We start from the raw sequence: 25,769 nt of genomic DNA on the forward strand, positions 1-25,769 counted from the left end.
GAGACCTGGGTGAGGCTGTGAGGCTGAGCAGTTTCTATGGGGCACTTGGGCTTTAGACAAGGAAGACAGGCCTGGGGGTTGGCACCTTGCACACTGCCAATGGGATCCCTGTGGATCACAGTTGGCTTCCCAGCAGTGCTTGGTTGTGTTGTATGGGGGTGTGTGGGAGGGGGGTGGTCCCGAGAGTCAGGGACAGACAGCAGCCACCCTGCCGGGCTAGGAGCCCTTGCTCAACCCACTGGTTCCTTACCTGTGTGACAGACTCTCTGAGGGAGGCCTTGGGTGAGGGCCTGGTTTCTGTGGTTCCTGGTTCTTTGCAGAGATGCCCAGGCAAGCGTGACCCCCTCTGCAGCCCAGCAGAGCACAGGGTGTGGCCCTAGAGGAATACAGAGAGCCCCTGCGTGTTTGATGGCGTCAGCTATGTGGCCCCAGGACGAACAGGGCTGGCAGTGAAAAGACCCCTTGTTTGAATGCTGGTCTTCAGTGGCCTCCCCTGCTGTGGCCAGCGAGTGGACAAGGCTCCCTCCTCACCAGCCCTGCATCCCCGGGCACAGGGGCGCATCGGAAGAGCCGCTGCCTCTGCACATGAACAGAGTCCTGCTCTGTGAGGGCATCATGGCCTGCGGCATGCTCTCCTGAACTGGGCTCCTCCCAGGCTGGAGCAGATGCCCACAAGCCCCGGGGCTCCATGTCTCACAGTCGGACTCCACCTCTGGAGGGTGGCCAAGGTGGTCTCAGGGAGGGTCTGTCTGGCATCTTCCGGGAGGAGGGCCCTTTTTCAGCTCTGAGAGGCTGCCCACTCCCCTTAGCTAGTGGCCCCTCCCTGACTTCCGGAAAGCTCTGAGTCCAACACCTCCCCTCTGGGCCAGGGGTCCTCCTAACTCCCTGTTAGAAAGAGCCAACTGGTCACTTGGAGGGCTCCCCCAGCCTGTTGCCCATCCAGGGCCCATCCCTAACCCACAGCTGAACAGCCCCTTCCTGAGCATGGTCACTTTGGGAAGGGACATCGTTGGGGGCTGCTCACCAGCCAGCTTTTTCTTCCATATAAGGGCCGTGATGTCCCCAAGCTGTCTCCTTTTGTCAGACCTGGCCGGGGACATGCAGTGTGCGGGGTGACCCCCTAAGGACCCTGCGAAGGGCGTGCTGGCTCTGTGGAGGCGCCCCATAGAGGTGACCCCTCCCTGCCCCTTCCCCGGGGAGAGGGACAAAGGTCTCTCTGTCCTGGACACGGCCGGTTTTCATCACGCACCCTTGGCCTGTCAGGGGGCAGGGGCGTGGAGAGGTCAGACTTCTCAGATGGAGCGGGCAGGGTGCAGTGTTATTAAGGGGGCGCCTGCCTGTCCCCAGAAAATAGCCTCACTGGAAGTGATGAGGGAAGAGCAGCCTGCCCGCCCGCAGCCCCCAGGGACGCCCCTGCCCATGGGGGGTTGAGTCTGCATTCCAGCTTAGTCTCAGGAAGTGCCTGCTCCCCCCTCAACACACACACCACTACCCCTCCCGGAAGCTGCTTCCAGAAAGATGAGCCTGGCACCATTTTCTGTCACAGGCAGCGCCCTGGGTCAAAAATCAGCTCAGTGGCACCTTCTAGAAGCAGGAGCAAAAACACTTCTCTTCTCGTGGACACGCCCCACACCCAGGACCTCTGCCCTTGTGGCCTGCTGTGGCCAGCTGGGACTCAGCCCCAGACCCACTTGCCTCCAGGGTGCTGGCCCAACTGCCCCTTCCTGCACTCTGCAGACACCTCTGCAGGACACCTCCCTCCCACATCGCTTCACACAGCCTGCGTCTGAGGCACCCGGAGCTGCGCCATGAGCCAGGCAGCCAGAGTGGGCGGGCAAGGCCTGCTACCCCAGTGGCCCCGCTCCCTGGCCACCCATCCTGGACTGCTTGGCTGCAGAGGTCCAGGGCATGGGGACCCCCTCCAACCCCAGGTCCCCGGCTTACCTGTCTCCTCACCACCTTTCTGAGGGGAGCTGAGGCCCTGGCCTTGGAGGAAGCTGTTTGTGCTTGGGAGGGGGGTGGGGGTAGTAGAGATGAGTTTTGCCCCTGGTGGTCACAGTGCATCTCTGCCTACACCTGTCCTCACACGTGTGTGCAATGGAGGCGTGTCCACATACATGCAGTGGGGGCATGTCCACACATGCAGGTGTGGCATGCCCTCTGATGGGGCCCCCACCACTCTAGCAGCTGAGGCCCACCTGCCCGCTGACACCTACCTGTGCCCCGGGGGGAGGTGATAGTGGTGTAGCACCTCCTGGGTGCATGCTGCCACCTGGAGGTCAGGACGGCCCGGGACTGAGGGTCCCTGCTTCATGGCTCCAGTGGGCTGAAGGTCAGAGAGATAGATGCAGGGCAGACCTGCAGGCTGTCCCCAGATGACACCAGGGGGTGAGGGTTTGTGTGTTTGGGGAGACTTGTACATCCTTGAGGCTGTTGTAACAAAGCACTGCCCACTTTTCCAAACACCTGCTTCCCCAGGATCGATTCCAGCTCTAGAGACCCTGCAGAACAGGTGGGACTCACGAGACCCTGCAGGGACAAGGTGGGACTCCTCAGAGGGTTTCTGAGGCTGTAAAACTTTTCAGAATCAGCCTGCTCATCTCTGACCCTTGGAGAAGCTGATGGGCTCAAACCATCAGACTTTTGGTTAGCAGCCGAGGGCTCACCCCACTGCACCACCCAGCCCCTTCCCACACGCTTCGTGGCTTACAAGACACAATGCTCCCTCTCCCTTCTGGGGACCAGAAGTCTGCATGGAGGGCGTGGGCAGGCCCTGCTCCCTGCAGAGGCTGGGGAGGGTCCCGCTGGCAGCCCCGGCAGCCCTGGGCTTGGGGCCTCTCATACGTATGTATATCTTCAGTATCCCTCAGCTCCCTCTCACACGGCCTTCCTGTGGGGGCCCGTGCGACCACGTCAGGACACCCCCCCCCCCACCGATTCACCCTGCCAAGGGTTCCCAGGGTCAGGGTGCAGCCACATCTTCTTGGGAGCCCATTGCAAACCAGTTGCCCTCAAGTGGACGCTGACTCCGTGGCCCACATAGGCCGGGCCAGAATGCCGTGTCCTGTGGGGTCTCCCTCGCCTGGGGGCTTAGACATAGATTGCCAAGGCTTCTTTCTGTGGCACCTCCAGGTAGCCACGAGTCCACTCTGAGCCAGCAGCTGAGCTGGGGACTCCAACCACTGCAGGGCCGGCCAAGTTCTTAACCTCCTACCTGGACGTGGAGTGGGTGATGGCTGGGAGATGACCCCTGTCCTGACAGGCTGCACCTCACGGCCAGTCAGAGACCTTCGGCTGCCCACTGACTGGACCAGTTCCACAAGGTCCTAGTCCTGGTGTGGAGGTGCCACCCGGAGGAAGGGCCAGGGTGCTGGTGACCCCAGGGGGCATCCCATTGGTGCTGGAATGTGAGTTTCATTTATGCTTGTTTAAAAACGGGTGTGCCCGGGCTTCTGGGAATTTACTTAAGGGAACATAATGCCGTCTGGCTGCTCCGTGCCCTCACACCTGGGCAGGTGTCAGGGCTACTGTTGCCCACGTACTTCTGGGATCCCTGCCCGGCCCAGCCAGCGGGAAGACTGACTGGGGCTCAGGGATGGGGGAGGGCGGGGTCCAGGGCAGAACAAGTCAGCAGGAGGCTAGAAAGTCAAACACAGTTTGCAGGGGTGGGGGGAGGGGGGAGGTAGAGCTGGTGACAGAGAGTAGAGCCGGGAGGGCAGGGGAGGCGGGACATGGATTGACACAGGAGCGGCTGCAACAGCAGTGGCACAGGCCCAGGGAGCAGGGTGTCTTAAAGGATTCAGGGTTGCTATGAGTCGGAGCCAACTGGCCAGTACCCAACCACCACAGAGACCGAAGGTGCTTGTGTGAAGCTGTCCACGATGGCGTTTCAGCCACAGACAGCCGAGGACACTCCATGGACAGACTGCATGTGGCTGCACGGGAGGCGCCCTGGCTGGGGACTTCGCCACTCCTTGTGGCTCGGCTTCTTTGTTTAGAGCCTTAGTGCCTGGAGAGTGGCCCTGGCTGGACAATGTATGGGGTGGATGGTGGGTCCGTGGACGGATGGAGGATGGAGGAGTGAACGGATAAAGTATGGTTGGCTGGCTGAATGGATGAAATAGGGGATGGATGGATGGATGATGAATGAATGGACAGATGAATGATTTTGAGTGGATAGGTGCATGGATGGATGGATTATGGATGGCTGGGTGAATTGAAGGATGGATGGATAAGCAGAGGGGCAGATGAATGGATGAAATGATGGATGGACGGATGGATGGATTTTGGATAGATAACTGGGTTATGGATGGATGGATGAAATGAAGGATGGATAGATAAGCAGAGGGACAGATGAATGGATGATGGGTGGATAAATGGATCAATGGATGAAATGATGAATGCATGGATAGATGGATGGATGGATGGATAGATGGATGGATAGATGGATGGATAGATGGATGGGATTGGGATAGATAACTGGGTTATGGATGGATGGATTCAGTGATGAATGGATAGGTGAATGAATTATGGATGGATGGATGACAGATGGATGAATGGGCTAAGTTTCACAAAAGTTCAGTCATTTCTGACACCCTTTCCTCTGTTTGAAAGCCTAGAATGTTCCCTTCCTGTGCCTCAAATCTTAGCCACACGGTGGGAGGGTCTTCTCGGGAAAGACGCACAGACTCCCTCAAAACCCTGGCAACAAGTGTCTCCCGAGCTTTAGGATGGCTGCCGGGGTCCTCTGCAGGTTTGGGGTCTTTGTGTTTGACCCGCCCCCAAGTCTGCTGCAGGCCAGCCTGTCCCCGCCCAACTATCTCGGGCCCTGCCCCTCCCCCGACATCTGAGCTCCGAGTCTCCATGGAACTGAATGCGGCCGAAATCCCAGGCTGCCAAGTGCTTTTTGTGCCTCCGCAAGGCTGGTATCCTCACCGCCTTCGGAAAGTCTAGTTTTTCTAGTTCAAAGCTTTCTTAGCCCTAGGAAAGAATTAATCCTCTTTTATGTATTTTAACAGTTAAGCCGACAAACCTGTACAGGCCCTTCCCCGGCTGGGGCCTGTCCCCTTGCCTGGCAGCCCTGCAGTCTGGCCTGGCCATGGCCTCTCGGGAGTAGGCTGGGGGCTCCATGCAGACCCCGGGAGCAGGCTCTGAGCAGGGCCCAGGAGTCAGCCTCCTCCCTGTCCCAGACTTGTGACCATCCTTGCCCTGTGCCCCACACACCCAATCCTGACCCTGTGCCCATGAGGACCTGGCTGGGGCCCTGGTCCTCCATGCCTCAGTTGGGGCCCTTCCGGGGCTGGGAGCAGCTGGCTCCTCTCAGGAGGTTGTGTGTGAGGCCTTGGATAGAGGGCTTCCTTCCTAGAGCTCGTGTTTAGGTCCCACCTATGCAGGCATGACATGGAGACTGAGCCCCATGTCGTCCCTCATTTGGGGGCACTAAGAGCCCGGGCAGCAACAGAGCACCTGCAGCAACCACGTGCATTATGGGGCATGGGCAGCTGTCCATTCAGGAGCCCTGGTGGTGCCCTGTGCTAAGTGCTGGGCTGCTAGCTAACTGCCAGGCCAGGCGTCAGACCCACCAGCCGCTCTGCGGGAGAAAGACCAGACTGTCTGCTCCCACAGATTTACTGCCTGGGAAACCATAATGGGGTCCTGAGGAGCTGGAACGGACTCGGTGGTAGTGGCCACGTGACCCTGCTCCTTGGAAGGGGGCCTGCGGTGCGTGGCAGGACAATGCGGGTGCCCAGGCTTAGAAAAACTTTGCGGGGCACTGGGGGTCTGTTTGGTGGTAGAGTCAGTGCCCCTTGCCTCCCACGCCAGAGGCTGAAGTTCAATTCTTGGTCAGTGCTCTTGGCGCACAGCCCTGTGCCCTGGCCAGTGCGTCCGTGAGCCCAGCCGTTGGCCAGACAGCGATGGACTAGGAAAAGAGGCCTGGCCACCTGCATCCCAAGTCACCATGGGCCACAGTCACTTACTGGGTGGTGCAGCCCTCTGTCTCGTGGTGTGTGGGAACCCCACGAATTGGGGCAGCTACACCCCACCGTGCCTGGCCCTGAGCCAGGGGAGGGACCCTTGCTGTGGCCAGGGCCATTTGGATGTTGAGAACGCCTTTCTCGGGCTGCGCTTACCCAGCGTGTAAGGAATTCAGCCCTCGTGGGAGGGCGGGGACTGCGTCTCTCAGGTGAGGCAGGTGAGGTGAGCCCCCAGGACATTCCCCACCCCTCCGAGCAAGCATTTGCCTCCAAGTGAAAGACAGGAACGCCAAATGTATTTTGAGTAAGAATTCCAGGAAGGGGGGTGGGGGGGAGTGAAAGTTTGAATAGTAAACACACCTGGAGTCATTTATGCCGAGACAAGGGAGCTGCTTTAAGGGCTGAGGGGTCCTGGTGGCTCCGTGGCTAAAGCATTTGGCTGCAAGCCTAAGAGCCGGAGCCTCTGAATCCGCGGTTCTCAACCTGTGGGTCACGACCCCTTTGGGGGTCGAACGACCCTTTCACGGGGGTTGCCCGACCCTTTCACGGGGGTTGCCCGATTCACAACAGTAGCAAAATGACAGTGATGAAGTAGCAATGAAAATAATTTTTATGGTTGGGAGTCACCACCACATGAAGAACTGTATTAAAGGGTTGCAGCATTAGGAAGGTGAAAACCACGGTTTTAAATGTTATACGGGGGAAAAGAGCCCGAGTTCAAATGTGTCCTAGAGAGAAGACTTTAGGAAGGCTTGAGCAGAGCAGGGGTCAGTCAGCCGGACGACAGAGGCCGTGTGGCATCCAGAGTCCTCATGGCCAAACGCCGTTGGTGGCAGACCAGTTCCCTGCTGCCCAGGTGGGGGGCGGCCGAAGCTTGCCTTCTGTTTGCACACTCACAAGTTAGAAGTGTTTGTTTACAGGATTGGCTCTGGGACCCTCAGACCACCTTGGGGTATGACTCATGACCACACGGCCCTGGGACCCCAATTCTGCTAAGGGCACGTCCAGGCAAGTTGCTGGGGGTGAGGCTGCCCCTCCCTGGCCAGGAGGGGAGTGGTCATAATCCCCTTCCTGACAGTCAGACTGAGGGCAAAACTGTCCACGTAGCTCAATGAACTCAATTGGTGTCAAGACTCAAGATGGACTTCTTTTGGGGGGTGGAGGAGTGTCCCACTGTGAACCCCAGCTTTCTGAAAACCAAGTGCTTGGAATGTATATTACACACAGAAACCCGTAGAGGGCAGACAATGAGGAGGGCCCTCCTCGAAATGGATGGACACCATAGCTGGGACCCTGGGCTCAGATAGAAGAGCCGTGTGAGGCTGGTGCGGGGCCTGGCCATGCTCCGTTCTGCAGTGGCCTGGCCTTCCGCCTTCAGTATGGCCCCAGCATGTCTCCTCTCAACTTCCCGGGCAGCGGCGGCGGCACGAAGGTGGCTTGACAGTCATCTTTCGTAGGGACATGTTGCCAAGAGAGGCCAGTCTTTGGAGAAGGACCCCATGCTTGGCACAACAGAGAGGTCTTGAAAAAAGACCTTCGACAAGACAGATGGACACAGTGGCTGCGTCCGTGGGCTCAGATGTCAGAACATTGTGAGGATGGTGCAGGACGGTGCTGTCTGATTCGGGTGGACATCAGGTCACTAGGAGTCGGAACGGACTCCCTGGTGCCAACAGTAACACTAAAGGGACACTCACACCACAGAAGTTGACAGGTGCTACCAATCCGGTAGGGCCCGAGTGTACCTTGGAAGCAAGGCTGGCCAGACTTCGTCTCTGATACTCTGGACATGTTCCCAGGAGAGAGCAGTCCCTGGGGAAGGACATTGTGCTTGGTCAAGCCGAGGGGCAGCAGACATAAGAACAAAGGTGAGGCTGGCGCAGGACCGAGCAGTGCCTCGCCCTGCTGTGCACGCAGGCGCTGTGCATCAGTACGGACTCACGGGCACCTAACCCTAACGACGACACCAACGTATCGGAGAAACGGTTCTGAAAGGCTGGCCGGCACTTCCCTCATCTAAGGGGGCTTCAGGAAAGGTGATGGTGAGAGGCCGGTCACTGTAAACAGGTGAACTGAAGTCGCTGCCACAGAAAGTGCCCTTGGCTGTGGGCTTGGTAGCAAATCCCCATACACATCCTCCAGGGGAGCGGGGATTGGCCTGAGGGAAGGTTCTGGAACTCCGAGATGAGGCCCTTACCCCCCTTTTCAATGCACTTCTAGCTGTAAAAGCAATGCCCCGCCACCACCACATTTCCTCTGTTTCTCGATGAACTATGTGAATTATGTAGGTTCCGAAATTGCACGGATTAAAGACGCGCATTAATCACTGGTGCGACCGGGGAAATGGATGACTTCACTCTGCAAGCATTTCTGGGAGCCGGCTGGTGCCAGGCCCTCCCCTCTGGGTGCTGGGCACCCCACAGCCCACCCTGCCATGCCCCTGCCCTCACAGGGCGGATGTGGGGGGGGCGTTCATAAACAGAGGAGGGGGAGAGCCCTGGGGAGGAAAGACTCTGGGCCCATCCAAGTCTGCTGTCAGGGGACCAGGCAGTGGGGTCCCTGAGGGCGAGTGGCCGAATTGGGGGACAGGCACGGCAAGGCGATGGTAGGCATTGGCCAGGTAAGGGGCCGCCACGTTCCAAGGCTGGCATTTGACTGGTACCCACTGCTGGGTCATGGCCCCAATGACAAGGACATCTATGTGCTTTCTGGGTGTGCTGTGTGTTGGCCCCTCTGGCCTCCCATGGCTCTGGAGAGGGAGGCCCTGTGGGAGGGCCTGGGTGCGTGGTCCAGGGATGGAGCAGGGAATGTGTTGAGGGTCCCCAGGGAAAGGGCAGACGCTGGCGCACTTGGACCAGCGCCTGGACTTGAACTGGGGGGAATGGTGACGCCCCCCCCCCCCAGCAGGCGGAGGAGGCCTCCCATTGTTTGTCTCCATGGTGCAGTGAGCACACCCCAACCGGCCCCTCCAGAGGGTTTTGTTAGAATCCGGGGCCTTGACCACCGAAAAAAGCAACCCCCCTCCTCACACACAGTGTTGAGGGAGCAGGGGTGGGGGTGGGGGACCTGCCTGCGTGAAGAAGCAGAAATGTGCCCAAAGCAGGGCCAGGATCTAAGGCGGCAGCCTCAGGCCAGCCAGTTGGGGAACAGGCCCCAGGGCCTCAGCACTGAGGGTGTGTGTGTATGTAAACACCTGTGAGGCTGTGGGGTAACTGTGTATGAGTGTGTGTGTGTGTGTGTGTGTGTGTGTGCAACTGTGTGTGTGAGTGTGGGTGAATGCACGTGTGGGGTACTTGTGAGTAATGTGTGAGTGTGTGAGTAACTGTGTAAAGGTGTGAGGGTGCTGTGTGACTAAGCAGGAGTGTTTGGGTGAGGCATGGGAGTCAGGATGTGGGGATGAGGCTGGGTGTGAGGGTGTGTATGTGAGTGAGAGGGTGGGCGTGCATGCGCTTGCAAAGCCATGTGCAATGACAGTGCACATGTCCATCAATAAAAGATGAGAAACAGAGGGCTTCGATTGTGATGTCTTTCAAAAACTCAGGGCTGTGTCCCCATTTTAAAGAGAGAGAGGGAGACCTCCCTGAGCTCCTAGGATGCCCCCCAAAGACATGACGGGTCAGGCCGGCCACTGGCAGCCAGGGACGCAAGGTGCGTGTGTGCCGGCACACTGCCCCTTCCTTCACTTCTGGAAGGGCCCGCAAGAAAGCGCTGAAGAAGCTGACTCTCCATGCTACGTTCTGTGCGGTTTCAGTGTTTTAACGCCTGAACATATGGTTGCATTTGAAAATAGTCACTTAATTTAAACACTGTTGGCTGACGGAGTGTCTTGCTGGGACCTGGGGGTGGGGGGTCGGGTGGGAGTTAGGGTTGTTTGAGGGCCCTGACAGTCTGTGGAGCACTTCTGGCCAGCACCCACCCTGCGTGGCAGAGGAAGAAGAGGCTGTGCTGGTAGGTGCCCATCCCAAGAACGGAGCACTGTTTTGCCCAGCACCTCTCAGAACGGATCGGGTTCCCCCAGGTGCTGTGGTGGGAAGACGCTCTCTTTGTTGGGATGTTCTGATGAAGCCAGGGGAGACGTGGTGGTCAGCTCGCGGCTCCCGGCAGGCCTCTCCGGGAAGCAGGAGACATTAGGCCCTGGACTGGGGCATCACAGCACGGCAGTCCCTGCCCTCCAGGAGTTCATAGGCACACGGAGAGACAGACGTGGTCGAGAGTGCGTGGATTCCTGTGTTGGCGGGGCTGGGCAGGAGGGCGCCAGGAAAGGGGGGGGAGGTGTATAGCAGGCTATCCCCAAGGTGGCCTTCAGGCTCTGTCTGGTCATGACGTGCTCCAGGCTCGGGCACTGCTGGGATGCTTCAGAGATCGTGGTGGCCCGAGGGCAGGGAAGGAGGCCTGCTGACCTCCCGCCTGTTGCTAGGTGCTTTACTTGTCAGAGAGCATCCTGGTCCTGGAGAGGCCAAGTCAGTGGGGTGTTCAGAATGGGGATGGGTGCTAAGAAGTGTTCATTACTACACAGCCTCTGGTCCCTGGAAGATGGGGACCCCAGAAGACTTGGGATGGGGTTGGGTTAACACTGAATCTGACCTAGCCCACCCCCCACCCCCATTGGGTGCTTGTGGAGTAATACTTCCAATGAGGAAAAAGAATGTACGTATAATGGCCACCTGGCCCGTGGTGGCCCTGGGTGAGTCCTCTCTTCTTCCTGCAGCTGACGTTACAGCTGAGGTGTTCTGGGGGGCCCCCTGGGACTGGCCTGGCCTTCCCTTGACCACTCGCATCCTCTTCTCTCCTCCAGGGGAGCACTGTGAGGTGGACGTGCGCTCCGGCCGCTGCGCCAGTGGGGTGTGCAAGAACGGGGGCACCTGCGTCAACCTGCTCATCGGCGGCTTCCACTGCGTGTGCCCGCCCGGGGAGTACGAGAAGCCCTTCTGTGAGGTGACCACCCGGAGCTTCCCGCCCCGGTCCTTCGTCACCTTCCGCGGCCTGCGGCAGCGCTTCCACTTCACCATTGCCCTCACGTGAGTGTGTGCCCCCGCCGCGCCCACACCGCTGTCCACGGGGAGCCCGGAGCTCCTGTCTTTCTGCACCACGGCCTAAGTGTCGCTGGCCGTCGGTCTCCGCTCCTGCAGCATCCCCTCCCTGTCCAACACTTAGGAAGACTCTCGGGACAACAGCCACTGAGCCCCACGGCAGGCTCGGCGCCCTTCTGAGCGCATGGCCTGTCTCACGCCGGTGAAGCCAGCCCGGGCTGCCCTAGTCCAGCTGTCTGCCCTCTTTGGGGCATCTCTGGCATCCAGGGAAGATCCCAGGTGGCACGGTGCTTAAGCACGCGGCTGCTAAGGGAAGGTCAGCGGTTTGAACCCACCAGCCGAGCTCGGGAGGAAAATGAGGCACCCTGCCTGGAAGCCTTGGGGGGCGGTTCTGCTGTGTCCTGTAGGACCTCTCTGAGTCAGCATCGGCCACGGCAGCAGGCTGGCTCTTACTGGACATCCGTGTAACTGGGTGGTTTGCAGCCATAGAACCTTATTCTCGAGCTCCGAGCTGGGAGGTAGAAGCCCAGGTGGTGGCAGGCTGCGCCCCGGGAAGGACCCCATGGAGAACCTGCTGCTTACCCCTCTCCTCCCAGTTCCCGGGAGTTGCCGGCAATGCATGGCCAACAATTGTGGACTTGGGCGGGAGGTCAGGCAGTCGAGACAGTTCCAGAAGCTACTTCTGTGAGGCTTGGCCATTTAACCTCCAGGGGTGGGGGGCTGTGCATGTGAGAGGTTCTGGCATCCCTGGTTGGACTCCCTACATGCACCTCCCACCTTTGGGCCCAAAGGCCCCTGACATCCTTACTCTGGGTGGGCTGCACCTAGTCAGCTCCTCTGCCTGCCCCCCTCCATCCAGTCACTCTAGAGACCCCTCATCCTGCGCCCATAGACCCCACCCCAGCAATGCTGTCAACTAGACTTCTCCTCAGCCTGCCTGCTGACCCCTGGACCTTGGCCTCTGGCTGTTGATCCTCGCACTTTCTGGCACTTGGCCAGGCCTCCATCACCTCTCACCTGTGTGACACTGGGAAGCCACCTAGCGTGACCCATCTGATCTTCCCTCCTGGATGCCAAGCTGAACCTTACTGTCCTGTCATGCCCGGCCCCCCGACCAGGGCACACTTCTCCACGGCGCCCTCCACTCCTCCCTGTCCACCGCACCTCGGATTCTGTGGCGGGGCCCTGGCCCCTCATTCTTTACTGGGCCTGGACCTTCCGTTGGCTGCTGTTTCCTGGAATGTCCTCTCCTCACTGCCCCACCTGCCCCCACCCTCAGGAAGCCTGGCCTTCTCAGTGGGCGGCGTGGTCACTGCCTACCCTCCTTCCGCTGTTCGGACTCAGGCGTCCCGGCCTGGAGGGCTAGCGTCCCACCCACCCAGGTGACCCTGCAAAGGTCAGCCGTGGTGTTTCCTGAGCAGGAGTGGGCTCCAGTCCCTGCCGGGCTTCCTGCTTCAGGCTTCATCCCCGCCCCCCTTTCCTCGGGTCACCGGCTGGGTCGTGGGCTGCAGTCAGACTTCCTGCTCCGGGTCCATTGTGCCCAAATCCCCGAAGCAGATGCGTTGTGGCACTGTTAGGTAGTTTCAAATGAGTATGGCTGACGTCCACACTGCAGGGCTTACTGCAAAACGTGCCCACAAAACTTCAAACAAGGCCCTGCCCCGGGGGTCCACCCAGGGCCCACTCGCTCAGTAGCCCTGTTGACACGCGACCTTGTCCCGGGTTTGCTCTTCCCAACCAGGGACATTTTCTGGGCCCTGGTAGTGCTGTGGTTACAAGTTGGGCTGCTAGCCTCAAGGTCAGCAGTTCGAAACTACCAGCCGCTCCTCAGGAGAACGATGAAGCACTTACAGAGTTGCAGCCTTGGGAACCCACAGGGGCAGTTCAGCCCCGTCGTGTGGGGTCCCTCTGAGTCCGCATCCACTCCATGGCAGTGAGTTTGATGTTTTTCACTCAGCGGTACCCCAAAGAACAGGGCTGGCACCTGCTTCCGTGGTGCGTACAGCCTAGGCAAACCCACACAGCAGCAGCTGGACTGGGCCACACACTGGCTGCCACCGTCAGCCAGAATCCCCCGGAGGGCAGCAGACATCGCCTGTCCATGCATCTGCTCACAGGCCGCCCTTATCACGGGTGAGGCCCCCTGCTCCCCTAAAGAGAGACTGTCTCGGACACTCGGGGGGAGGCGCAGCCCTGTCCTGCAGGGTCGCTCTGAGCCTGCATCGACTCCTGGCAGAGTGTGATTTGGGGGTTTGGGGTGTAAGGAACGGATGGGGGGTGTAACAGTTATTCGTTGGGCTGCTAACCACCAGGTGAGCACTTTGAAACCACCCGCTGCTCCGAGGGAGAAAGAGGAGGCTTTCTGCTCCCCGACAGAGCGAGTCTCAGAACCCACAGGGGCTGTTCTACCCTGTCCTGCAGGGAGACTGTGGGTCGGCACGACTCCCTGGCAGTGGGTTTGGGTGCTGGGGCTTGGGCTCACGTAACAGTACGGGCCTCTGTACCTTTTACAACTCCTTGCCGTCATTCCCTGCCACCACCATTTTTTGCCAGCCACCCGCTCCTTCTCCATTGCCTTCCCCGTCACCCACATCCACCGGCATGTCACCCATGACGCACCCACCCACCCTGGCGACAGTCAGGGGACGCTGCTCTCCGTGTGGAAACCTGCTCGGCTTTTTCTAAGAGCACTCCCAGGCAGCCCCTGACGTTCGGCAGTAGGTTGATTTCACCCGGACTCAGCACCGAGCCCCCCTTTGGTAATTCATCCTCCAAGGGCCGCCCCCCCCAGGGCGTTGGTGCTCCTGAACGCTGCTCGGGGGCTCCTCTGTGTGATGCACCCCTGTGGCGGAGCCGGTCTCCCGTGGAGGGGGATTTAGGGCACGTTCACCCTTTGGTGCTCTTGAGGCGGGTGCTGCGGGGCACAGGGGTGCACATGCGTCTGTGTGGCCCGACGCCCCTTTCCCATGGTGTAGACCGAGCGGAGGGAATTCTGGGTCTTAGGGGTTTTAGTCCCAGCACTTGGAGGAAGCTTGGTGGGCTGGTGGGCTTTTGCATGTTTGCTTGTTTTCTGGTCTGGGTCCCGGACGAAACTGTAATGTAACAGGACGGTAGCCATCATTTGGGGACCCTTGTGTGTAAGGCACAGGGGTCCGGCTTTATTCTAATCCCTAGGTCAGAACTTCATTTTCCCTGGAGGAATGGGACCGCCAGAGGAGAGGGCAGAGGGTCTGGGCTTCCTGCTTGGACTCTCTTGTCTGGTTGGGGGCCGGGTGCTTATGTCATCACGTTGTCACCTGATGTGGAAAGCAGAGGGAAGGCCAGCCCCTCCCTCCCAGTTGAAAGGGCCCCCCGTGTCTTCTGGGCGGCACCCCGGGGCACGTGACTGGACTTGTGATGCTGGCACGTGTGTGGCTATTGTCACCTGACACCTGGGCGGGTCCACGGCCCTCCATCACAAGGACAGTGGCTATTGGCAGCTAACCAGCCTTGGGAGGGGTCCCAGCTGGAGGCTGGCCCAAGAGGGTGCCCAGAAGTCCGAAATCAGTGCTGGGAGCTGTTGGCCCCGGAGCCCAGAGACAGTGATGGTGTTTTGCGGACGTTGGTGTACAGACTAGAGAGTCACAGTGTTTGATGGCTGACATGGTAGTACGGATTAGAGCGTGGCGGTGTTTGGTCGCCATTGGCGTGCGGAAGGTGTGGGCTGCTGCCGGGAGGGTTGTGACATTGAGAATAGCTGGCTGAGGAGCGCCGTAGCTCCGGGAGGTGGCCGGGAGTGTCTCAATGGGCAAGACTTCAAAGGCAAAACCCAAGCCAAACTCACTGCATGGGGTCGGATGCTGATTCACAGCGACGCTCTAAGACAGAGTCGAACTGCCCCTGTGGGTTTCTGAGACTGTCACTGGTTCTCACCCACTCACTGCCATCCAGTCGATAGAACAGCCCCCCGTGAGTTTCCAAGACTAATGATCTGTGGGAGTAGAAACCTGGGAGCGTCTGGTGGTTTCAAACGGCTGACCTTGCCGTCAGCAGCCCAACGGGCCACCGCCACACCATCAAGGCTCCTTCCAAAGCAAGGTCAGGAGAGAAATAACAATTCTCTCCCAGTACAGACTGCAGATCCTCCGTGTGTTGGGGGCTGTGATTGCACAGCGGGGCAGGGCCCTCCGACAGCCTCACCCCCTCCAGTGGCCCCTGACCGGAACCGCAGGAGCCGGGCTTCTGTTGGCCAAGGGCTGGGGGACCCCTGTGGGCTCTGAATTCCCAGCCACCTCTCTGTCCCTTCTTCCCCTTGTAACTCGTAACTCGTTTTCCCCCTCTTTGCTCTGGCATTGTCCCCCCCACGCCCCACCCCTGCCTTGCCTGGGTCGATTCTCAAGTTCTAGGTCCCCAGCCCCTCCTCCCTGTTCTCAGGAGCTCTCCTCCTGCCTGGGTCAAGGGGCACCGGGCCGAACTTCTTCCAAGACAGGTCTGTCTGCTCTTCCTGCGGGCCGGGGCAGCTTCACGACTGCGCCGCCTCTGTCCGAGGCTGGTCTTCCTTCTCCGTCCAGCCCTCCCGGGCTTAGGAGACACCTGACAAGACCCAGGCTTGGGCCAGCCCAGCCTCGCCCTCCCAGCCTGTGCTTGTCTCAGAAGAGCAGAGGCCTGCACTGCAGGCCCCCTGCCACCCTGTCTGCCTCAGCCCCCTGTGATGTGTGTCTGCCCCCCACCCAGGTTTGCCACCCGAGACCTGAACGCGCTGCTGCTCTACAACGGCCGCTTCAACGAGAAACACGACTTCATCGCCCTGGAGATCGTGGAGGGGCAGGTGCAGCTCGTCTTCTCTGCAGGTAGCCACTCCCCCCCCCACCCAGGACAGACATGCCACCCTCCTGCCCCCAGCACAGCCCCAGTGCCGGGCAGCCCACAGGGACAGACACGCCACCCGCCCTGTCCTGCAGCATCACCAGAGCGCTGGGCAGCACCCTGGAGCACCTGCAGGGACACCTGCTCCACCCACCCGGCCCTGCAGAACTGCCCCCTTGCTGGGGAGGGTCTGTGATCACGCCTGGGATGACCGAGCCACCCACTCCTCCACACCATAGAACTGCCCCTTCGCTGGGCAGCACTGCCCACTGGCAGAGTGAGAGAGAGAGAGAGAAAGAAATCCAGCGTTCAAAGGAGCTTCAGAAAGCTCGTAGAGGAAAAGAATGGAAGACCACGCTTTCTGAGCTCCCTGCTACGGAGCTCTGGTGGCATAGTAGGTTACGCATTAGGCCGCTAATCTCGAGGTCAGCAATTCGAAACCACCAGCCACTCCTCGGGAGAAAGATGAGGCTGTCTCTTCCTGTGAAGAGTTAAACAACCTCAGAAACTCACAGGGACAGTTCTGCCCTGTCCTTTAGGGTCACTGAGGGTCAGCATCGACTCAATAGCTGTGAGCTTGGTTGGTTTCTTGTATGGAAACCACCAGGGCAGCGTCAGGGCAGCGTCCGTCCTGTGTCCTGCCAACATGGCCGAAGTGCAGCTCCTACTTCCAAGCGCCAAGGACGCCCTGTGTAAAACGCAGCGCCTCTGTGGCTGAGACATCTTTACGGCATCTCCAGCAGTGTGTACAGGAGCCCTGGTGGCATGGTAGTTACGAGTTGAGCTGTGCGCCCCAAGGTCAGCGGTTCAAAACCACCAGCCACTCCATAGGAAAAGGGTGGGGCTCTCTACCTGGGTCAAGGGCTACTGCCTCGGACACCCACCGGGCAGGTCTTTCCTGTGCTCCCGGGCCACCCAGAATTGGTGTCGTCTCAATGCTAGTGAGTGTGTTTGCTGGTTTGGAGGAGAACGTATTTGATGAGTCCCAATTTGGGTAAAACTACTGAGACTCACCTGGCCCTCAACCTTGGTAGGAATGTTCCAGACTCAATTGTGATGCACATTTCAAAGTGATGCCAAGATGGGACCCACCACCAACTGAGAAGAGCCCTTCTCCCTTCTCCTGGACCACGGATGCTGGCTCTGCACTGGGCTGTGGGTAGTGTCACTACCACCCTTGCTCGCTGTGGCTGGCGTGGGCATGCTGAGAGCCATGGGTCCCTGGGCCCAGGGCCAAGGGAGCATCTGGGCTCTCAAGTCAGAGCTGGAAGCAGATTTCCTGGCATGTGCTAGGGCCTGTTCTCAGATGTTAGCCCAAGCATTGGTTCAAACTCACCAGCCGCCCTAAGAGAGAAAGAAGAGGCTGTCTGTCTTATCCAGACTCACCATTCCAGAGTCAGCGAGTCCCAGGCCTGTGAGTCAGAATCGGCTCTGCACCAGTGGGTTTGATGCCGGCCTGGCTGATGCAGGAATTCGGAACAGACAGTGACATCAGCCTCCTCCCCTCGAGATGTCCAGTGGCGTGTCCTGGGCCTCCCGATACGATGATGCAGTATGGTGGTCAGCACAGGCAGTGTGACACAGAGGGACACAGCCAAACCCAGGGGGTCCACTGACTCACAGCAACACTGTAGCACAGGGTACAACTGCCCCAGTGGGCGTCCAAGACTGTAACTGTTCACTGGAGGGGAAAGCTCGTGCACCCATGGGACAGCTCGTGGTTTCAAACTGCTGACCTTGCTGTTAGCAGCCCAACCTACAGCCCTCTACACCACCAGGGCTCTCCGTATAAAGGGGAGGCTCTCCATAAAGTGCATACCTCCGGGCTTCGGAAACGGCATTGATCGAGGGGAGGAGGGGATCGAGGAGAGGAGGGACCGGTGGAGCTGCTGAGCCCGCCACTTGTGGCCCACCCTTCATAACAGTCACATCTTTCATATCAGAAACACCGGAGTGGCTGTGTCATCAGAAAGGGGAGGCATGGGGACGTGTGTCCTGGTGCATGTGGGATGGGGGGGTGCCCTGAGCTGGAGGGGAGCCCCTCTATTCCTCACCTCCCACCCAGAAGCCTTCACGGTTGGGGTGCAGCCCTCGGGTGTGGAGGGGTGGGTGGGTGCCTGCAGCTGAGTATTGCAAGAGCGGCGGGGGACATGGCTGAGTTTCTGAATTATATTTGCCTGGGGTGTCCATGGCCTTGTGGCCTGACCCTTGGTCCCAGCGGGCCTGGTGATCTTGTTTCTCTCTGGACCTTCCTTCCGCCAGGTGAGACCACCACCACGGTGGCGCCACAGGTGCCTGGCGGCGTGAGTGATGGGCGCTGGCACTCAGTGCAGGTGCACTACTACAACAAGGTAGGGCTGGGGGGGGCTGCTTCTTTCCTGGGGGGGGGGGCAGGGCAGCCGGCGGTGGTCTCCTAGGGGTGCTTCTCTCTCAAGACCTTAAGCCCACAGCCACTGAATTGGACCCGACTCACAGGGACCCCCCAGAGGGCCCCAGAGGGTCCTTACAGAAGTAGACCGCCTCTTCTTTCTCCCAAAGGGCAGCTGGTGGGTTTGGATCAAAGCCGAGCGCTTTAACCTCTACAACACCAGGGCTCCTTCCGTAAGACACTTACATTCTGAATTTTTTTTATGCTAGTATAGAAAGTTGGAGAAAGAGGAGGCCTTCTACTCCCATAAAGAGTGACCATCTCAGAAACGCACGGGGCAGTTCTGCCCTACCCCGTAGGGGCACTGTGAGTCGGCCTCTCCTCGAGGACAGTGGTTCTGAGTCTAGAAAGTGACTTAGCAAATACACATTTATCGGGGTTTGCGGGTGACCACTCCAGCCCTGTGTTGAATTGGGAAGAGGGACAAGACCCCAGAGGACACTCTACAGTATCCAGGGCCCAGAGAGGGTGTGTTCATTTGCTGGGGCTTCTGGCTGGAGTCGTTCCTGGTCGTTCGACTTCCAGGCCATTCAGATGCCACTCCGAAGCTCAGATTGTCTGTGGTGCTGTGTATCATGCATCAAACCGTGTCCCCTAAAACCTATGTTGTAATTCCCAACCCAACGGCCTGTGGCTATAATCCACTTTGGAAATGGGGTGGGATTAGTATCAAACTCACTGCCATTGAGTGGATTCCAACCCACAGCCACCCTATAAGACAAGTAGAACTGCCCTCCCCCACCCCGACACCCTCCCTACCCCATGAGTTTCTGAGACTGCAACTCTTTCTAGGAGTGGGAAGTCTCATCTCTCCCCCAAGGAGCGGCTGGTGGTTTTGAACTGCTGATCTTGCAGTTAACAGCCTAACACGTAACCACTGAGCCATCAGGTCTCCCAGGATTCGTATAGAGTGTGTTTTAAGTCCGTCTCTTTTGAGCGCAAACCAGACAGCTGGAGAACCAGACGTAGGAGAAGACAGACACCACACCCCAGAAGATCACCAAGAAGTGGACGCTGAAGAAGAGCAACGAGACAGGGTCTTCCTCTAGAGCTGGCAGAGAAAGCAAGCCTTCCCCTGCCACAGCCCCCAGAATTCATATTTTGAGCTTTCTAAGCTGTAAGAAAGTCCGTTTCTGTTTTGGAAGCCACCCACTTGTCGAATTTCTGTTGGAACGGCGCTCGAAAACCCAAGAGAATTTGGTACCGGGAGTGGAGCGTGGCTCGAGCAAATACTTAGCGAGAGTGACTTTGGAATTGAGGAGAGGCTGGCAGGGTCTTCAGGGCCTAATAGGAAAAGCCAAGACGGCCTGGAGAAGACCGCTGGTAGAACTGGGAATGCCAAAGGGATTCTGCCGAGGGCTCAGAGGGAAGCGAGAACAGCCGTAGAGAAAGTACCGGCTTAGAGAACACAAACGGCGGCAGCCAGGGGACAGCGTGCTGGACGTGTGCATGTGAAAGGTGCCTCTGCTGAGGCTCTGAGAACATGTGACTGGACGATGGCGGGAGGGTGGTGCTTTTTACACAGTGACGAGGAAAACGTGGCTGCATTGTGTCCAGGTGCTTGGTGGGAGGCAGGACGTGTAAGTGATGAATCTGGATATTTGGGTGAGACTTCTCAGCGAGGTCTTAAGGGATCCACATGGGGACTCCTGTCCACAAAATTTTGGAACATTCTGTTGTACATTTCCAGGACACGGGTCCTAGAATGTTTGCCAAACAATTGTTTGCTGAAAAGATGAAATCTGTTCCATCCCTCCTCCCTCACCAGGGTGAGCCTCCCTCTGGTAGACCACTCTCTTGCTACGTGGCAGCAAAGGACCAGAATCTTCTCCCAGAGCACATGGGCGAGAAGACAGCTCCCACGTCCCAGAGGACTCGGAGCTGTGGGAGCTGCTGGGCATCCGTCAGTGCCCCCTCAGAGCCTCCCCCACGTAGCAAGCACCCCCAGGTGTGCATTAGCATGATGGATCACGCCTAGGGGTGTCCTACCTGACATCAGGCCCGAGAGTACTCCGGGAACAGGACAGATGCAGTGCCCTGCCCTCTGCTTTGGCCTCCCTGTCCTCCAATGGCTTCACCAACTTTGGGTGGGACCCACTGTGTCCCTCGGCTGGCAACCTTGGCTCGTGTTGCATGTTCCAGAACCTTCTGCCGGTGATCAAAGGAGCAGTGTGTCCATGGTTGAGGAGCCAAGGGTTCTTGTGACAGGCCTAACCCTCCCAACCTGAAGAGGAGTCGAGGGTCAGCCGTGCTGTGCGCAGACACATCTGGGCTCCCGCTAGGAACAGAAACAAAACAGAAGAAGGTCTACCTTGGATCCTCTTGCCTGCCCACTGCTCCCGGGCAGGTAGCTGCTCACAGAGCATCCCGCCCCGCCCTCTGACAGGTCCCCAGGTTCTCCGCACTCCAGAACGCCAGAGAGTCGCGCCCCCAAGGTGTCGTGTTTGGCGGGCTCAGAGTGGCAGGACCCCCAGATCGGCTAGGGGATGATGAGGATGCCCTCTCTGGGCCTGGGGCCTGGGGACCAGCTCCCTGGTCAGGGAAGCCAAGGAAACACACGTACCGGCGGTGCCTGAAGTGGTCAGAGGATCGGGCAGCCGGGGTTTCCCCGGTCAGCGTGCAGCTGCGTGTTGCATGTTCCAGAACCTTCTGCCGGTGATCAAAGGAGCAGTGTGTCCATGGTTGAGGAGAGATGGTATCCCAGGCTCTGACAGCCCTGTACAAGCCTCAGCCTGGTCTTCTGGCCAGCCCACTATCCCTGGGGAGAGGCCCCGGAGGAAGGCGATGAACCGCAGGGGAAGAGGGGCCCTGTGGAGGTGGATAACAGTGAGGGATTACAGGAATCTGCTGCTTCTGCTAGCGCTGCCCAGCCCGGCAGCTTCTTCATTTACCCGCCTGAGGCCTTCCCTCTGGCGTGGCTCCCTGCCTCTCACCTGCCCAAGGCTGTTTTAAGGGGAATCATTCCTAGCCCCGAACCCACGTGTCATGGACCAGGCAGAGAACTTGGAGTTTGTGGGTCTATGGCCGGCTGCTCGCCGAAAGGTCAGCAGCTCAAAAACTCCAGCCGCTCCTTAGGAGAAAGATGGGGCTTTCCACTCCTGTAAAGGGACAGTCTCAGAAACTCATGGGGCACTTCTAGCCTGTCCTACAGGGTCGCCATGAGCTGGAATTGACCCCATAGCGGTGGCGTGGTTTGGTGTTGGTGTGGAGGTGGAGATGGACAGACGCCAGGCCTCCTGTTGGAGAGTCTGCTGTGCCCCCTGCTGAGGCATGCCGCAGCTGGCAGAGGCTGGGGCAGGGGCTGGAGGCTTCCAGACGTGCTGGGGCAGAGCAGGAGGGGCCTGGCTGGCTTGGCATTACCACGGGAACCCCAGGTCCTCTCCCGAGCCCTGTAACTGCCCCTGCTCCCTCACCGCACCCCTCTGTTCCTGGGCCTTTGCCCCCAGCACCCCCACCTGCAGAGCCCCTCTCTCCTTGTCCCTTTCCTTGCTGACCCTTGGAACACTGACTGCTGGGCCTGACCCATTAGCCCCTCCCCCAGGGCTGTCTGACACTGTCCTGTGCTCTGTGAGGGTCACTGGTGTGCCTGCCACCTGGCTGGAGCTCTGCCATCCCCGTGCTGTCCCTGCAGGCCACACCCAGAGCCCATCTCTCCCTCTTGTCCAACCCCCCAGGACGGTTCGTAGCTCAGTCCCACACATGGGGACTCACAACTACAGAAATGTGTCTTCACACCGTTCCGGAGTCGAGTCAAGGTGGTGGCAGCCCCGTGTTCTCTTCAGAGACTCCAGGGAGGGTCCTTACTGTCTCATCCAGCTTCTGGTGGTGGCCAGCAATCCTCGGCCACTCCAGTAGCCATCTTTGTCCCCTCAGGGCCACCCGGTGTACCACAGAATGAAACACCGCCCGGCCCCACGCCTGACTGTTGCACTCACTGCGTTCATCCGTCTTGTCCACGGCCTTCTCTTACCCACTGCCCCTCTGCTTTACCGAGCATGACGTCCTTCTCCAGGGACTGGTCTCTCCTGACAGCACATCCATAGGGCGTGAGACCACATCTTCCCAGCCCTTGCCTCTCCGGAGCACTCTGACTGGACTTCTTCCAGGACAGATCATTTCTTCTTTGGCAGGCCCTGAGAGGTTCGCTGTTCTCCTGCAGCAGAATCTTTCCGATGCTGGATCTTCTTTGATCCGTACTCCGTCCCCCTGCTGTGTGCACGCGAGGACACTGACAACACCCTGGCTTGGCTCTGGGGGACTTTAGTCTTCAAAGTCACCTCCTTGGTTTTCAACACCTTCAAGAGATCGTGTGCAGATTACCCACGGACATCAGTCCCCTGGATTTAGCCCCACCCCTTCCAGTATGACCTTCCCAGACGGCGTTCCGAGAAGTCATATTCAGAGGCCCCGGTCAGAGAGGTTGGTGGGGCAGCTGTCCAGGCAGCCCGCCGTCTAACCTGGATGACTCCTGGATGATTCAGTCCTGTTGCTGCTCAGGTCAGATGTTCAGGGCCCCGGAGCTAGGATCCATATGCATGCACCTTCCCCTTAGGGGAGCCTCCTGTCTCTTCCTCACTGTGGATCCAGAATCCAGCGGCTCCAGTCCATCCTGCAGCCTGCTCGCCTGCTTCAGTCTCCAGGCCTGAGCCTGCAGGGAGGCAGACCCCCTTCTCCCCTCCCTGGAGTCAGACCTGGATCTCCTTCTCCTTTCTTGGTTTTTCTCCTTCATCTGATGGCAGGCATCCTCCTTTAGCTTTCTCAGCAAGGACTCGTGGGAGGAGAGCTTATGCGACGTTGCAAACTTGAAAATGTATCTTTGAAAACACACACACACACACACACACTGGAATGCCTGGATGTTGGCTGTCAGTCAGAGACCCTGTCTCTCGTGGCATCCGAAGGCACTGTTCCATCACCCCCTGGCTTCCATTGTTCTCACTGAGAAGGCTGGTGTTCCTCTGACTTCACTCACAGTGCCGAGTCTCCACGTGGCTTTAATCCACCACGCCGGCATCTTTGGTGGCTCCTTGTACGTCTTCCAGGGATGGGACAAATCCCCGGATCTTTCTTTAATGTTTGACCTCTGCTGTCACTTTTTAAAATAAGTCTTTGGGTGGCACCCACCCCCAGTCAAACGCTCAACTACAAACCCAAAGGCTGGTGGTTCGAGACCACCCTGAGGTGCCTCAGAAGACAGGCCTGGTGATCTGCTTCCGAAATAACACAGCCTTGGGAACCCTATGGGATGGCTCTGCTCTGGACCCATAGAGTCGCCCGGCCTTGGAATCAGATCGATGGCGCTGGTCAAGCCATGGCCATGACTGTGCGAATTCCCCAGAGCAGTGCTCGGCGTGCTGGCTTCCAACGGCTCCGGGGTGTGTTTCCCAGAGGCAGCTCCGTCTCTCTGAGGGCGTCCGATTGGAGCTCTCAGTCAGGGCTCCAGCAGGAAACAGATGGACTACTCAAAACAGGATGCCCCTAGGAGGGTGGTCAGGGTGTGGGGCACCCATGGGAGTAGGACAGGACCCAGCGGCAGCAGCCACACAGTGATGGTCAGTCATGCTCAGGCCTGGAGGGGCAGGGTGGGGGGAGGTCCTATTGGGTCATGGAGAGGAGCCATGGCCGTTGATGGAGGGACAGCGCAGGGAACCTTCTATCTTCTCTCCCCTCTTTCTGGTCTCCTCTTGGGCTCTCTAGTAGCTGAAAGCAGGGTGCAGGGAACCCCTTGATTTGGTTTGTGTGCCTTCCAGGCAGACAACAGGACAAAGCCAGTTAGTTTTCCTCTTCTGCTGAATGGCATTTACAGTGAGATGACCCACTAGATTAGAGGCTACCATGGGTGGGGTCCAGTGGGGAGGGAGCCTATTGCTTTAAGGGTACGGTGTTTCTGTGTGGGAAAAGCTTTGGAAAGGGCGGTGTGATGGTTGCCCAACACAGTGACTGAGGTGAATGCCCTGAACTGTACACTTACGAATGGCTGGCATGCCTAACTCTTCCTGCCAGCCACCTACTCCATCACAACTCAGCACAGGACTGCGTGAGCTCTCGCTGACACAGCCTCCCCTCTTGAGCTTCCGAGTCTCTGCTTCCAGTTGAGCAGAGTGGCCAGATGCCTGGAGTGGCCCTTAACTTTGGAGCAAAGAGGTCCACATGCCCAGGGCTGTCCTGGCCACCGAGTCCCAGACCCTTCGCAGGGTCAAGTCCACAAAGGTGTCTCGGGATCAGGGCAGCACACAAAAACCGAGCAACCCAGGAGAGTGGGTTCTGCAGGATGGGACAGAAGTAGGGGGACAGCAGGAAGGCCCCCTCTGCCCTAGCTGGTGTCCCAGGAACTGCAGGCCCACAACAGGCCCACAGGGCAGCTCTGCCCTGCCCTGCAGGGTCTCTGAGTCGTCATGGGCTCGGTGCAGTGTTTTGAGCAGGTGCGTGGCAGCAGTGGGCTGCAGTCGGGCTGCCCACTGAAAGGCCGCCAGTCATTCAAACCCACCAGCCGCTCCTCACGAGGCCAACGAGGTAGTCTGCTTCCGTGAAGGCTCGCAGCCTCGGGAATAACGCGGAGCAGTTCTGTAAGCTCAATGGAGTGGTTATCAGCACCCTCTCTGCAGACCGATGGGCACCTTCCAGAGAAGGATGAGAAGTGAGGGGGTGGGGGGGTTGTTCCAGAACCTTCTGTACGGTCTCACATACACCTGACGGACTGTTCAGCGGTAGCAGGGATGGATGATGGGATGATGTCCCGTTTCTTGTTTGCTCCCGGTAGATTTCTGTGTTGAACGATCATTGAGGTCCAAGCCTGGACTCAGCCAAGAGCGATGTTTCTCCCCACCATGAAATCGTGCATTACCTTGGCAACCCACTCAGCGCCTTTAGATAGAGGTGGCGGCTGGCGCAGGAGTGGGGTGTCTCTCTAGACTTTCCCCCTTCTCCATGCTGCTCCAATGAACCCTGCATCTCTGTCGCTGGCCCAGAGGAGCTGGGCGGGGGGAGCTCAGGCCCCAGTCCCCACGTGCTTGCTTAGGGCAGGTGCCATTCACCACCGTCTCCAGGCTGCGTGTGACACCCTGTGTCTTCTGCAGCAAAGGTGCCAGAGCGGTGGCTGTTGAAGCCCCTACTCCCTGCAGCCCTGAGTCCCACAGGGGGACAGCTGGTCAGGGCCTGCAGCACCCCCACAGCCGGCGGCAGGCTTGAGCCCCGTGTTGCAGCCCTCGTGTCCATCCATCCCATGAAGGGCCTTTCCCCTGGCTCACAGACCCCCCTCCTGACCAAGCACGCTGTCCCTCTCCACGGACCAGGCCCTCCTGGTGACGACGGGTCCAGGGAAAACGAGATGAGGCCTCTCCGTCCTGGGTTCTCAGGAGCATCACTGTCCTTAGACTACTGTCCCCTGGCCGTCCACTGTGGGCTCTGGGATCCGAGGGGCAGATGGCCCTCGATGTGCCCAGACAGGGTGGACGAATGACCACTTGGGAGCCCCCAGGCGTCCGCCCAGGG

At 58.9% G+C, this 25,769-nt stretch overlaps 1 protein-coding gene across 1 annotated transcript in view; it reads left to right on the forward strand.

Annotated features, from left to right (window-relative positions):
* CELSR1 (cadherin EGF LAG seven-pass G-type receptor 1) overlaps nt 1-25,769 on the forward strand; it is a gene marked incomplete at its 5' end in the record, with an annotated part of 123,796 nt that overhangs the window by 52,591 nt on the left and 45,436 nt on the right. The window contains 3 exons of the mRNA XM_045290688.1: nt 10,771-10,993; nt 15,719-15,834; nt 18,113-18,201. Of these exons, the coding sequence (XP_045146623.1) occupies nt 10,771-10,993; nt 15,719-15,834; nt 18,113-18,201 (428 nt within the window). The remainder of the gene's footprint in view (nt 1-10,770; nt 10,994-15,718; nt 15,835-18,112; nt 18,202-25,769) is intronic.

The sequence above is a fragment of the Echinops telfairi genome, unplaced genomic scaffold (assembly GCF_000313985.2).
Source record: "Echinops telfairi isolate 266 unplaced genomic scaffold, ASM31398v2 ScPeMD7_2;HRSCAF=8, whole genome shotgun sequence".
NCBI classification, from domain to species: domain Eukaryota; kingdom Metazoa; phylum Chordata; class Mammalia; order Afrosoricida; family Tenrecidae; genus Echinops; species Echinops telfairi.